Raw genomic sequence first — 13,506 nt, forward strand, 5'->3', positions numbered from 1 at the left:
CGTATTTTGTTTTATTAGTAAAAAAATAAGTAAAAACTATTGACTTTATCATTACATTAAAAAGCATTGTAATTCACTCAAACACATTGACTTTATTACACATTGAAACACGTAAAAAAACACATAAAAGAAAGTGTAATAAATTTAATTTCATGAAAAAAGTAACCAGAGTAAGGCTATGTTTATTTTTTGAAAAATGATTTTTAAAAAATTATTTTTTAAATTTTTTTATGTTTGTTTATCATTAGAAAAGTTAATCAATTGAAAATACTTTTTTTAGTCAAAAAAAAATTTAGCTTTGTTTTCATAAAAGTGTTTTCCTGAAAAATTTGGACGAAGAACACTTTCTGAAAATTATAAAAAATTTTGAAATGTCATATTATTTGCTGATTGTATCAAATTTTGTTTTCAAACTTTTGATTGCTATATATATTTTGTTTTGAATATTTATTTTTCAATTTCATCTCTTAAAATTTAATTTTTATATTAACTTTGGTCCTCATTTTTATAATTATTTTTTGCTTTTTTCTTATCATTTTTTTATTAAAATTTTTTATCTATTTGGTCTTCATTCTTTTGATTGTTACTTATTTTATTTGAAATAATTTATAAAATGTTAATTATTATTATTTTAATTTCTTCATCTTTTTTTTTTTTTTTAGATTTGATCTCTATTATTTTGATTATTATTTATTTTATTTGAGATAATTTATGAAATTATTATTTTTTTTTCAATTTCATTCTGATTCAACTTTTTAACTTGTAAGATTTGTTCCTTATTATTTTAATAAATTTTGAGAAAATAAAACAATAATAAGTTATTTTTTTCGGCTCATTTTTCATAACACAACCAAATACTGAAAAATATTTTCCAACTTATTTTTCATTAAACTACCAAGCATCGAAAAATAATTTACTTTTCTAGAATTTACTTTTCAAAAAAAAATTATTTTCCAGCAAATAAATGAGGCATAAAAATATCCGAAGAAATTAGCAAGAATTTGAAGATCAAGAACTAACCTCGTCATGAGCATGTAAACTAGGGACTGATTTATAATTACCCCAATGATTGATTGATGTGGTTTTAGGAATAGTTTATCGCAGGATTAATAAGAAAAAAAGTCTCCGTGGAACTATTTATTCTACGAGGAAGATGATTTAGTTTAGCTTAAGGTAGATCCAAACCAAAACAGAAGCCATGTTCCAAGTTTTACTTTAGAGAGAGACTGTCGGTGCATGTCTTTAGCGTACTGCATGGTAGCACATTTCTGTCTCTCACCCCTGCAAGTGGTTGTTTACCGTTGCTGACTCCTACTCTTTTCCACACCAAAAAAGCCAACCACATCTCCTACCGACATCACTTCTGAAAGCTCCCACTTGACTGCTGTCTCTTTGCTTTTAAATCTCCCCTCTTCTGAAAAATGAAGAGGAGCTAGAGGGCCAACAAGGTTAGCCACGCCTTTACCTTGCTTGTCCTTGTCTTTGAATCTCTAAATACAGCACTGGGAATTGTACTCTTTTAAGTAGAAGAAAAGGTAGCTAACAAACCTTGATTTCCCTCCAAGTTTCCAGTTTTTGCAAAACAGAATTTCAAATTCTTACTGCTTAAAACTATGCTGTTTTAGTAAAGACATGTTCATCAAAATCTTGACATGATTCAACGTGTTCTTGTAAGTTAATCAGTTTCTGCATGTGGGTTTTTGCTTTTAAGCTGAGGTATGTTCTTGATTTAGTTCTAGCTAAGATATTGTTGCTCCTTTGTGTGTTTGGCATGTACGAGGAGGACTTGTAATCAATCAAATGAAGTGCGTGGAATTATTTGTGTATGGATTAAAATAAAGATAAATGATTTGGAGACTTGATCGTGGTTTGATTAAGTGGCTGAGCTTTTAATTAAATGCTTGTTTTTTAATTGAAAACAGAAGGGCTAGCAAGCAAGATGAATAGTTGTTTGTCTGCCTTTCTTTTGGCACCGATCCCATCATAAATATAACAAGAGCAGAAAAGGAAAAAAAAACAACAGATTGCTTCCGAGGAATATTCCGCAATGGAAGTGAGTGCAGGTTTGGTGGCCGGCTCTCACAATAGAAATGAGCTTGTTGTTATCCGGCGAGATGGAGAATCTGCTGTAAGCAGCTGTTTCTCTTTCCCTACATCTTCCTCTTCTTCTCCTTCAACTGATCTTGTCTCAACTCTACATTTTGCTTGTTAATTCTTGGTTGCAGCCGAGATCGCTAGAGAGAGCGAGCAGGCAAATATGCCACATATGTGGAGATGATGTGGGGCTTACGGTGGACGGGGAGGTTTTTGTGGCCTGCAACGAGTGTGCCTTCCCCATTTGTAGAACTTGTTACGAGTATGAGCGTAGAGAAGGAAATCAAGTCTGCCCTCAATGCAAGACTAGATTCAAGCGTCTCAAAGGATGTGCGAGAGTCCATGGGGATGAAGAAGAAGATGGCATTGATGATTTGGAAAACGAGTTCAATTTCGATGGAAGGAATAGCAACAGAAACGATATGCAGCACCATGGTGGTCTTGGAGGACCTGAATCTATGCGTCACTATGATCCCGATCTGCCTCACGACCTTCATCATCCCTTGCCCCAAGTCCCTCTCCTTACTAATGGTCAAATGGTACCTAGCTCTGCTTCCTGTCCTGTCTTAAGGTTTTCCAAAAATATTGTACTAAGAAAATGATCCTTCATGACTTGCAGGTTGATGACATTCCTCCTGAACAACATGCTTTGGTCCCTTCATACATGGCTCCTATTGGTGGCAGTGGAAAAAGGATCCACCCCCTCCCCTTTTCAGATTCTGCACTTCCTGGTAATCATTTCTACATTGCCGATTGCTTACTGCTTGTTTAGTCAAATTGGGGGATCTTGGCTTTTTTTTTTTTTTTTTTTTTTTAATAATTGAAAGCCAATTGGCTGCTGCAGTGCAACCAAGATCCATGGATCCTTCCAAGGACTTGGCTGCTTATGGATATGGAAGTATTGCATGGAAGGAGAGGATGGAGAGCTGGAAGCAAAAACAGGACAAACTGCAGATGATGAAGAGTGAAAACGGGGACTATGATGGTGATGATCCCGATCTCCCATTGTAAGCCTTAGCACCAACCTACATGAAGCCTCACTTATTTATAATTCCTTGCATATTTAATTGTCTCTAAGCTTTTTTTATTCTTCTTCGTTCCAGATTAGTTGGCATGGTTTGGTGATTGTTGTTCTTAACATTAGCTTCTGCTTTCCACTATATGACTCAAGTACTCAATCATAAATTTTGTTTCTGTATGTCTCTCTTTATCCTAGGAGCTTTAATCTAGTTTTTAATGGAAATTTAATTATATTTAAAATAATAACAAACTCTGCATTCTTCACCATCAATACTTTTGTGTTTTAAACTTGAGTCTTCTTGCTAAAATGCTGGCAAATACTATAGACTGTAGAAGAATATCAGTTGGAATTGCTCTTAGTTTCTTCTTTTTCTTCGCCTTCTCAAATTCCTACTCCTAGCTTATTAAATGTCAATGATCTTAAGCACTACTGATTATGGAAATAAAATTTATTACTTGTTGATCAGAATGGATGAGGCAAGGCAACCACTATCACGAAAAATGCCTCTTCCGTCCAGCCAAATCAATCCTTACCGAATGATCATCATTGTTCGACTCGTTGTTCTTGGGTTCTTCTTCCACTATCGAGTCACACATCCTGTGAATGATGCATTTGCTTTATGGCTTATATCTGTGATCTGTGAGATTTGGTTTGCTGTTTCATGGATTCTTGATCAATTCCCAAAGTGGCTCCCTATTGACAGGGAAACTTATCTCGATAGATTGTCTCTGAGGTAAGAAATCTGTTATTTGCTTTTGGTTCCTGCAACTAAACCACTGGCGACATTAGTTGAACTTATGGCCCTAACTTGTTTGTCAGGTATGAAAAGGAAGGCCAGGCTTCTCAGCTTTGTCCAGTTGACATATATGTTAGTACCGTTGATCCATTGAAAGAGCCCCCTCTGGTGACCGCAAACACGGTTCTGTCCATTCTTGCAGTTGATTACCCTGTTGACAAGGTTTCATGTTATGTTTCTGATGATGGTGCTGCTATGCTGACATTTGAGGCATTGTCAGAAACATCTGAATTTGCAAAGAAATGGGTCCCATTCTGTAAGAAATTTAGCATTGAACCTCGGGCACCAGAGTTTTATTTTTCTCAAAAGATAGATTATCTGAAAGATAAGGTGCAGGCTTCATTTGTCAAGGAACGAAGAGCAATGAAGGTGATTAGGCTTCAGCCAAAGTTTTTTCTTTTGTCTCTTTCTCTCTCTTTCCCCCACCCCTTTTCTCCTTTGTTGGCCAGTTTGTAATCTAACCCTTGTACTTATTCCAATTGCAGAGAGAGTATGAAGAGTTTAAAATTCGGATCAATGCTTTGGTTGCCAAGGCTCATAAGGTCCCAGAAGATGGATGGACAATGCAGGATGGTACTCCATGGCCTGGGAATAATGTTCGTGATCACCCTGGAATGATTCAGGTATGTGAATATCTATCGTCATTTAATGCACTTCTGATAGTGATTCCATTCTTGAATAGACAATTTTTCTCAATGCTTCATAGGTTTTCCTTGGCCAAAGTGGAGGGCATGACACTGATGGAAACGAATTACCACGTCTGGTATATGTTTCCAGAGAAAAGAGACCTGGATTTAATCACCACAAAAAGGCTGGAGCTATGAATGCTTTGGTGAGTAACTCAAAAGGGAAAAGACATTGGATTTTTCACATGTTCATGTCAAGTTAATCGGGATGTGATGTTTATTTAAATTCATGTGCTCACCTGTCAAACAGGTCAGAGTCTCTGCCGTGCTAACAAATGCTCCATATCTTTTGAATTTGGATTGTGATCACTACATCAATAACAGTAAGGCTCTTAGAGAAGCAATGTGTTTCATGATGGATCCATTGCTTGGGAAGAGAGTGTGCTATGTCCAGTTCCCACAGAGGTTTGATGGCATTGACAGGAGTGATCGATATGCCAACCGGAATACTGTATTCTTTGATGTAAGCATTCGTGTATCAGAACTTCTGGATTGTTCATTGCTTCTGAAATATGTCTGTCTAATGCACAATTCCTCCATCACTACAGATCAATATGAGAGGTTTGGATGGCATTCAAGGACCTATATATGTCGGGACTGGATGTGTTTTCAGAAGGCACGCACTTTATGGTTATGATGCTCCAAAAACAAAGAAACCACCAACGAGGACATGCAACTGCTTGCCTAAGTGGTGCTGTGGATGCTTCTGTTCGGGAAGGAAAAAGAAGAAGAAGACAAACAAACCTAAGTCTGAGTTAAAGAAGAGGAACTCTAAGACATTTGAACCTGTGGGTGCTTTGGAGGGTATTGAAGAGGGAATTGAAGGTAACATTTATAACTAATTTACACTTCAAATCCTGGTCTAATTATAGCTTCAATATCCTCCACTGTTTATTGTTACTAATAGGTTTAAAAATTGAGCTAAAAAACAGCATCTAGATATCCTATGTTAATGAAGCTTGATTATGATTTCCCACATCAATATGTTTTTGCTGATCTTTTTCTTTAAGATTGCCAGTTTCTTGTTGGCAAAGGCTGATTCTAGAATGCAACTAAAGGACAATTCAGATGTGTAATTTTTTAGGAAGTGTTCAGTGTTTGCAGGGCGATTTTAAACTAAGTTCTACGGGACTCCTCATTTGTTTGTTGAAGAAAGTTTGATGTGATAGTCTGCAAGCTTTTCTTAAGCACATAGTTTTTGTTGGAGGATTCATTTTGCTTCTTTTCTCTGCTTGTGGTCCTAGTCCTTACTGATTGTCCTGTTGGATCAATAATTTTGTCTTCTAAACTCAAAAAGCTTGAATTCAGGAATTGAAAGTGAAAGTGTTGCTGTAACATCTGAGCAGAAATTAGAAAAGAAGTTTGGACAATCTTCTGTGTTTGTAGCATCTACCCTGCTAGAGGATGGTGGCTCGCTGAAAAGTGCCAGCCCTGCGTCTCTGCTTAAAGAAGCTATCCATGTCATTAGCTGTGGCTATGAAGATAAAACAGAATGGGGCAAAGAGGTAAAAAGAATGTTTAGATTTATTTGTTTGGATATTCAGACCGTGCACTTGATATAATCTTTATGACAGCCAGGTTTAGCTCAGCATTAATTTGTTTTCCGTCTCCAGGTAGGGTGGATTTATGGTTCTGTTACAGAGGATATATTGACAGGCTTTAAAATGCACTGTCATGGATGGAGATCAATATACTGTATTCCTTCTAGGCCAGCATTTAAAGGTTCGGCGCCCATTAATCTTTCTGATCGTCTACACCAGGTCCTTAGATGGGCTCTTGGATCAGTTGAGATATTTTTGAGCCGGCACTGTCCTCTTTGGTATGGATATGGAGGGGGTTTGAAGTGGTTGGAGCGTCTGTCTTACATAAATGCTACTGTTTACCCTTTGACATCCATTCCTCTACTGGCGTATTGTACTCTTCCTGCAGTGTGCTTGCTTACTGGGAAGTTTATCACTCCGGAGGTATTGATTTGGTTTTGTTTAAATTCTGCTTAAAATATGGTATAAACTATTCAAGATTTATTTATTAATCTTTTTTTTTTTGGTTCAACTTGCAGCTCAGCAATGCTGCCAGCCTGTGGTTTTTGTCTCTTTTCATTTGTATTTTCGCAACAAGTATACTGGAAATGAGATGGAGTGGGGTTGGTATTGACGAATGGTGGCGAAACGAACAATTTTGGGTGATTGGAGGGGTATCAGCACATCTATTTGCAGTGTTCCAGGGGCTTTTAAAGGTTCTAGCTGGTGTTGATACGAACTTCACTGTTACGTCGAAAGGAGGAGACGATGATGAGTTCTCAGAGCTGTATGCATTTAAGTGGACCACGTTGCTCATCCCGCCAACAACATTGCTGATAATAAACCTGGTTGGAGTCGTGGCTGGTGTCTCGAATGCTATAAATAATGGGTATGAGTCATGGGGGCCTCTATTTGGTAAGCTTTTCTTTGCATTCTGGGTGATAGTTCACCTTTATCCTTTCCTGAAAGGTTTACTCGGCCGACAGAACAGAACTCCCACAATCATCATTGTGTGGTCAATCTTGCTTGCTTCCATCTTTTCGCTTCTGTGGGTTCGCGTCGATCCGTTCTTGGCCAAGTCCAACGGTCCACTTCTGGAGGAATGTGGACTGGACTGCAATTAAACTAGCATGCACCAGGATTTGCTCATCAGGCAGATTGGCCAATAATGTTTGATAACGAATATCTGAATTGATAATCTTCAATCAGAACACGCAGGGTGGGTTGAAGCCTGCAAGCTGTAGATTGAATGTGTGTTTTGACGTGGATCTTTGTTTTGAACTTCTCATTCCTCCTCCTTGGCCAATGAATTCCAAAGGGGTCAAGAAGATTAGCCGGCTGCGGTGGCGCCTCTGTGCCGAAGCTTTCATCTGGTGTCATGCAACTAGTTGTGCAGAAACTACAAAATTCTCTTTGATTCTTCTTTAGTTCAATTTATTTATACAGGGAAGAGGAGGTATGGTGAACAGCAACTGTATACTCTGAGTTGTTACTCTCACGAGTCTCTCCGATTTCCTCAAATTCATTTCCTTTATAATAATGAAACAAAGTGGGGATTTGTCCTGCTGTAAAAGGTGTAAAACCACAGAAGCAAAGTATAGTGTTCATATGTTTCATGGGGCTTGTTGTTCACCCCTTTGTTTCAGACATCAATGTCTACAGCATTTCTAGCATCATATTCATTTCAGTTCAGGTCTTTCACAAATATAATGGCATCATATAATTTCTAGCATCATATTGATGTCTTTCACATTGTTTCAGACATCAATGTCTACAGCATTTTTTTGCAAGAGATGCGTCGACTTCCGAATCCTTTAGCTGTGAGTCCTCAACATTTAGCAACAAGAGCTTTTCACAGCCTGTGAGGATTACATAAATCTTTCCATTGTATACACTCACAGATCTCATTAAATTATATTCGTACACTTCTTGATGGAACTCAAGGCTTTGATTGTGACCTTTGATGTTATTGGTATCTTCTTATTTTATTTTTTCCTATTCTTTATCTCTTCACTTCATAAATTGTTAGGGAAAAAAAAAAATACACATTAAAGTTAGATGATAATATTATCAGTGTCATTGAAATTTTTTTAACAATGCTAAAAAATATCATAGATAAAATAGACTATATAAATTATTTAAAAATATTGGGATTTATTTATCTTTTAATTGTTTATGTGATCCACTTTGATTATTGATGATAATTTACTTGATATTATTCAATTTGTCTTATCAAGATTTTTTTAACAATACTAATGATATTATTATTAAAATTTTAGTATATTTCAAAAGATATATTAAAAAAAAAAAATCTTCTGTTCAGTAAATTTTTAATTTTAAAGAATTGTAAATAACAACTACAGCTCATGAATCACAAATGTTATATATGATTCTTTAAATTATATTATTTTTTTAAAATAATTTTTATATTATGTTAAATTTTCTTACTAAGTTATAATTTCAAAAAACTCTTAAGATTTTCCTTTCGGTATTTAAATTTGTCAAACCCAATTGCCAACCGAGTTAACATTTTTTATTAAAATATTTTTTTTTCCTTTTAAAAGAAAAAATGCATGGGTATTGATAACTAAAAACCGGGTTTTAGTTAGTCAGTGCCAACCTGCTGATAAAAGCGATAATATTCTTAAAAGAACAGTAATACTAATTTACAGTTTACTCAAATAAATATGCAGATATTTCATTGTGTTCACCCCGCTCACCGTTGACGGAAAGAGATTGAAAAGGACAGGCAGGCAACCAATTATTCACTCAGACGTTGACTTTTTTTGAGGGAGCATCAAAACAATGTGCTGCGATGCAACTATGGATTTGTAGAGTGGCGTGCCCCTTCCCTGAGCTAGAGAAAGAAAATGCAAGCATCACCCAATTCGCTCTCCTCCCACCACGTCGCCGTGATCGGAGCAGGAGCCGCCGGTCTGGTGGCGGCACGTGAGCTCCACCGAGAGGGTCACAAAGTGGTGGTCTTTGAGAAAGATGACCAAGTTGGTGGTCTCTGGATGTACGATCCCCGTGTCGAACCCGACCCTCTCGGGCTTGACCTAACCCGACCCGTTGTTCACTCAAGTCTCTACAAGTCTCTCAGGACCAACTTGCCAAGGGAGACAATGGGTTTTATGGACTACCCGTTTGTGACCCGAGAGGGTGAGGGAAGAGACCCGAGAAGGTTTCCAGGTCATAGAGAAGTGTTGATGTATTTGCAGGATTATGCGAGGGAATTTGGGATTGAAGAGATGGTGAGGTTTGGGTGTGAGGTGGTGAATGTGGAGATGATTGATAGTGGGAAATGGAAAGTGAAGTCAAAGAGGAAGAGACTTGATGATAATAATGATAGAGGTGATGATTTTGCTGATCATGAGGATTTTGATGCTGTTGTTGTTTGCGTGGGACATCACACCCAACCTCGTATCGCTGAAATTCCTGGTATTTAGTAGCATGATTCTGCAGTGCTTTATTGCGCTTTGTGTACTATGATTACTAATTTATTGCCTACCTGTTCTTACATGTGTAAGACTGCCTTCACTCTTTACTTGCCTTCTTAATTCTTATTCGTTACTACCATTGATATGGTTTCAGGCATCAATTTGTGGCCGGGGAAGCAGATACATAGCCACAACTATCGTATTCCTGAGCCTTTCAGGGATCAAGTATGTATGACATCTTGTACTTCTCTTTATCTCATAATACATCTATTTTAATTCTAGAATGATACTGGCTAAACATTATGGTGTTTTCAAACTCTGGTTGGTTTATGTATTAATTTGTGGCGCAATATTTTCTGCTGGAAAAATCTAACATGAACACTTGCATATTGGTGTGATCGATACTGCTTGCAAGCTTAGCAGATGTGTAGGCTTTTCATAAAGGAATGAGTTTCATAATTGCAGGCAATGAGAGTTTTCTAGAAAAGTCATCTACATGTTTGTAAAAGGCAATCTCTTGTGAAAATTTGGGAAGTCAAAAGTTGTGTATTTTGAAATAATTGGTGCACAATCTTGTGTTATGGATGCTTAGATTGTCAAGGGGGTGTCAGAAGTTCCAAGAATAATTCTGAATGTAACTGGTTTGTTGTATTTGGTTCTTGTTGATGCAACTCTCAGCAAACTTTGTGTAAATTTTTTGTTCCTTTCTATGAATGTATGTCACATTTTACGCCTTTTCTTGGCCTAACTTGTAGTCTGTTATCTTTGTTTGCGTCCTGCTCTCTTTTATTAAACAATGCTCCTCCATTGTCAGATCATAATTTTGATAGGAGCTTCTGCGAGCGCTGCTGATATATCCGTGGAAATTGCTGAACTTGCCAAAGAGGTTCACATTGCTCGTAGATCGGCTGTAGATGATACATGCGAAAAAAAGCCTGGATATGATAACATATGGCTTCATTCCATGGTATAAGCAGTGGGTGCTGGTGGTGACATGAGAGGTTTTGTCAAGTGTTTTGACCCTGCTGCTGGCAGATGGCTTGATCTAACATGCTGCCATGTTTTCCCCGAAATAATGCAGATAGAAAGAGCATGTGAAGATGGTACTGTCATTTTCCGAGATGGCAGTGTTATCCTTGCTGACGTTATTCTGCACTGCACCGGGTAATTTTCTCTTGGCTTCAATTCAGTGTTGTTAGAAAGAAACTGTTTTATACATATAGATCCACACTGTAGTGCCACATTTAGGTTATGTAGACAGAAACTGTCTTTTAATTAGCATCTTTTGCTGTGTTTAAGGTACAAATATGGCTTCCCTTTTCTGAAAACTGATGGCATTGTGACTGTGGATGACAATCGTGTGGGGCCATTGTACAAGCATGTTTTTCCTCCAATCTTGGCCCCGTGGCTTTCCTTTGTCGGGATACCCTATTGGGTTGAGCTCTCTCTCTCTCTCTCTCTCTATATATATATATATATATATATATGTATGTATGTATGTATGTATGTCGTTGTTTTCATCATGTATTAGCTTTTATCGAAAGTAATCCTTTGCTTGTGATTTTGGTGCTAGACTTTCCCTTTCCCAACGTTCGAAGTTCAAAGCAAGTGGATTGCTGGTGTTTTATCAGGTCGAATTGCGCTTCCTTCACAAGAGGACATGATGGAAGATGTTAAGATCTACTACTCTGAACTTGAAGCTTCTGGTGTACCTAAGCATCACACTCATAACATAGCTGATTCTGCAGTAAGCCTTATGTTATGTCTGGTTGAAGTTTATCCTCCTCTTCCTTAGTCTAGTGGCCTTGCATCAATGGAAAAGTTTCAAGTTAACATTGTCAAGGAACCATCTGAAGTAAAAAGTTTAAGCTGGTAGATGATGTTTAAGATATGATTTATATTATTTTCTAACATATTTTTTTAAAATAAAATTTTTTTGGACTTGAAACTTGCACAGGTTTACACTGTCTTGTATTTAATTTTTATTAATTGAAATGAGGGTGTTAAGATTTGATCTTAACCTAATAGTTGAAGTTGTTTAAGTTGTTAAGTAATGTTCTAATATATAATTTGTATTACTCTCTAACGCATTTCTCAAGTGAAAAAGCTTTTTGAGTTTGAAACTTGCATGGATCTACATTATTTTTTGTTTAATTTTTATAAATTAGAATGAGATTGTGAGATTTGAATCCAAGATTACTTGGTTAACAAGGCTTTTATTCTATACCAAAAAACTATTTTAATCTAAAAGTTTAAGCTATTAGATGAGTTTCTAAAATATGATTTGTATTACTTTCTAAACATCTTTTTATTTTTGTTATTGAACTTATTGGCAATGGTAGAATAACTGAAATCTACGGGTTGTTTTGTGCTTGAATTTGAAATCATATGTTAATTTGGTTGTCCATTTATATTGGAGTTTTTTTTATGGATTTTTGGTACAAGGGTTTCTCTCTTCTAATTAAAATTATCATTAATATATTTCAATTGTTACTAGAGCCTACATGAGCAAAAAATCATGATTTTAAATCTCATAATTTTTATTTTCTTTTATAATTAAAATTAATTAATAGTATAATATAACATGAGATCTCATCTATCTATAACATGAATCAGCAAACCACTAGCCTTGCAAACTTCTGTCCCCTGGCTCCCTGAATGTGAATCCTCTTCCTCCATTATTTGTGTAAATGATCCTGAAGTTAGCAACCTTGCATTTCCAGTTCATGTATGGTAGCTAAGCTGATCGTTTTAGTGTATTGCTAAATGCCGATCTTCAACTTCATTAATTTCTGGTGTTCCATGCCTTTTTACACGATGTTTTGTTTTCTTTTTTGCAGATTGACCACAACAGGTGGCTTGCCTCTCAGTGTCAGTGTTCATGCTTTGAAGAATGGAGAATTGAACTTTTCCGTGAGATTATTAAGAACTGGCGTGCCCAGCCAAAAATGTATCGTGACGAATGGGACGACGACCACCTGATCTTGCAAGCCCATGAAGACTTCAACAGACGCATCTCAAACAAAGCCAGTAACGGTCATATCTGATTGAAAGAGTTCGAAAAACAGCTCTCTGCGGCTCCAACTCCTCTGTTGCAACAGAGATGAAAAACTTGAAAACCACGGTGCAAAGATTCCATACAGAAGGTGCAGAGGAACCTTGTCCATCCTAGTGTCCGTAGGGCTTTCGCATTCTGTATTTTGAGGCCAGGGCTATCAATTTCTGTGTCAAATATTAATTAACAATTAATTAAAACATGTGGAGAAGTTTTAGTGTAGCACTATAAAAAAATACTTGTTTTTTTATTAATATTTTTTTGTTTTATTTTTAATATTAAATTTATTTTTTATTGGATTATCTTGATATGAATTTGAATTATGAATTTAGTGAGTGAATTTGGATGGTTAGAGTTTTTTTAAATGGATTTTAAATCATTAGGCTAAAAAAATCATAAGGAAAAATTTTAAATGGACTTGGACCTCTCATTGGGCCGTTCAATAGCCCACTGGGCTGTCATCTTAAAATTGTGCCCAGAGGGAAAACTAATCTAAGAAAAAGCCCATTTTTCCCACTTCATATCATAATGACCCCTCTGCCAGCCTCTTTTTCCCTTGCACTTTCTCACAGAGCCAGTCACAATAACGAGTCTTCCAATCCAAGAAATCTCCCTCACACACACATAAAAACGCACCTTTAAGTTTGCGTTTTACCGATTCTCTTCCTTACTTTTCTACGAACATCGATTTCTTTTGCTTCTTTTCTGGTTCCAGTAATTCTTTTTAACATTTTAATAATCTTTATTTTCTTTTCGTTATTAATTTCTGTTTGCTTGCTAAGAAAGTTTTCGTGAACTGAACAAATTGTTATCCACGTTCTACTTCTTTTTATATGCAGTACTACGTGATGTCATTTAATAATCCTTATTTTCTTTTTAACATTTTCATAATCT

General features: G+C 36.4%; 2 protein-coding genes across 4 annotated transcripts; both read left to right on the top strand.

Annotated features, from left to right (window-relative positions):
- The first annotated feature begins 1,157 nt into the window (after nt 1–1,157).
- Nucleotides 1,158–7,781, top strand: LOC118060774 (probable cellulose synthase A catalytic subunit 5 [UDP-forming]). 3 transcript variants are annotated; one of them, XM_035074037.2, is made up of 14 exons: nt 1,158–1,535; nt 1,923–2,128; nt 2,226–2,633; nt 2,714–2,825; nt 2,939–3,101; nt 3,582–3,848; nt 3,935–4,280; nt 4,397–4,534; nt 4,618–4,743; nt 4,848–5,060; nt 5,146–5,422; nt 5,906–6,102; nt 6,211–6,561; nt 6,657–7,781. In XM_035074037.2, the coding sequence occupies exons 2-14, from the start codon at nt 2,048–2,050 to the stop codon at nt 7,239–7,241; spliced, it is 3,264 nt and encodes a 1,087-aa protein (XP_034929928.1). In that variant the 5' UTR covers nt 1,158–1,535; nt 1,923–2,047; the 3' UTR covers nt 7,242–7,781. The 3 variants fall into 3 exon arrangements, with proteins under 3 accessions (XP_034929928.1, XP_034929929.1, XP_034929930.1); XM_035074038.2 differs by having other exon boundaries at nt 1,158–1,448; XM_035074039.2 differs by lacking the exon at nt 1,158–1,535 and adding an exon at nt 1,543–1,716.
- A 991-nt stretch (nt 7,782–8,772) lies between these two features.
- On the top strand, nt 8,773–12,866 carry LOC118060776 (flavin-containing monooxygenase FMO GS-OX-like 4). Its single transcript, XM_035074040.2, has 7 exons — nt 8,773–9,558; nt 9,712–9,782; nt 10,372–10,524; nt 10,639–10,721; nt 10,857–10,992; nt 11,131–11,304; nt 12,398–12,866. Exons 1-7 carry the CDS (start codon nt 8,988–8,990, stop codon nt 12,602–12,604), a joined length of 1,395 nt encoding a protein of 464 aa, XP_034929931.1. The 5' UTR covers nt 8,773–8,987; the 3' UTR covers nt 12,605–12,866.
- The last annotated feature ends 640 nt before the right edge of the window (nt 12,867–13,506 follow it).

This window comes from Populus alba, chromosome 13 (genome assembly GCF_005239225.2).
Source record: "Populus alba chromosome 13, ASM523922v2, whole genome shotgun sequence".
Lineage (NCBI taxonomy): Eukaryota > Viridiplantae > Streptophyta > Magnoliopsida > Malpighiales > Salicaceae > Populus > Populus alba.

What these genes read in the sequence shown, in the direction of transcription:
- LOC118060774 (XM_035074037.2), top strand. Translation starts at nt 2,048, where the DNA reads ATGGAAGTGAGTGCAGGTTTGGTGGCCGGCTCTCACAATAGAAATGAG. An exon ending in TTCAGATTCTGCACTTCCTG is followed by an intron (nt 2,826 to 2,938) that starts GTAATCATTTCT and finishes TGGCTGCTGCAG; the next exon opens with TGCAACCAAGATCCATGGAT. An exon ending in GGAAGTTTATCACTCCGGAG is followed by an intron (nt 6,562 to 6,656) that starts GTATTGATTTGG and finishes TTCAACTTGCAG; the next exon opens with CTCAGCAATGCTGCCAGCCT.
- LOC118060776 (XM_035074040.2), top strand. Translation starts at nt 8,988, where the DNA reads ATGCAAGCATCACCCAATTCGCTCTCCTCCCACCACGTCGCCGTGATC. An exon ending in CTGAGCCTTTCAGGGATCAA is followed by an intron (nt 9,783 to 10,371) that starts GTATGTATGACA and finishes CTCCATTGTCAG; the next exon opens with ATCATAATTTTGATAGGAGC. An exon ending in ACATATGGCTTCATTCCATG is followed by an intron (nt 10,525 to 10,638) that starts GTATAAGCAGTG and finishes GAAATAATGCAG; the next exon opens with ATAGAAAGAGCATGTGAAGA.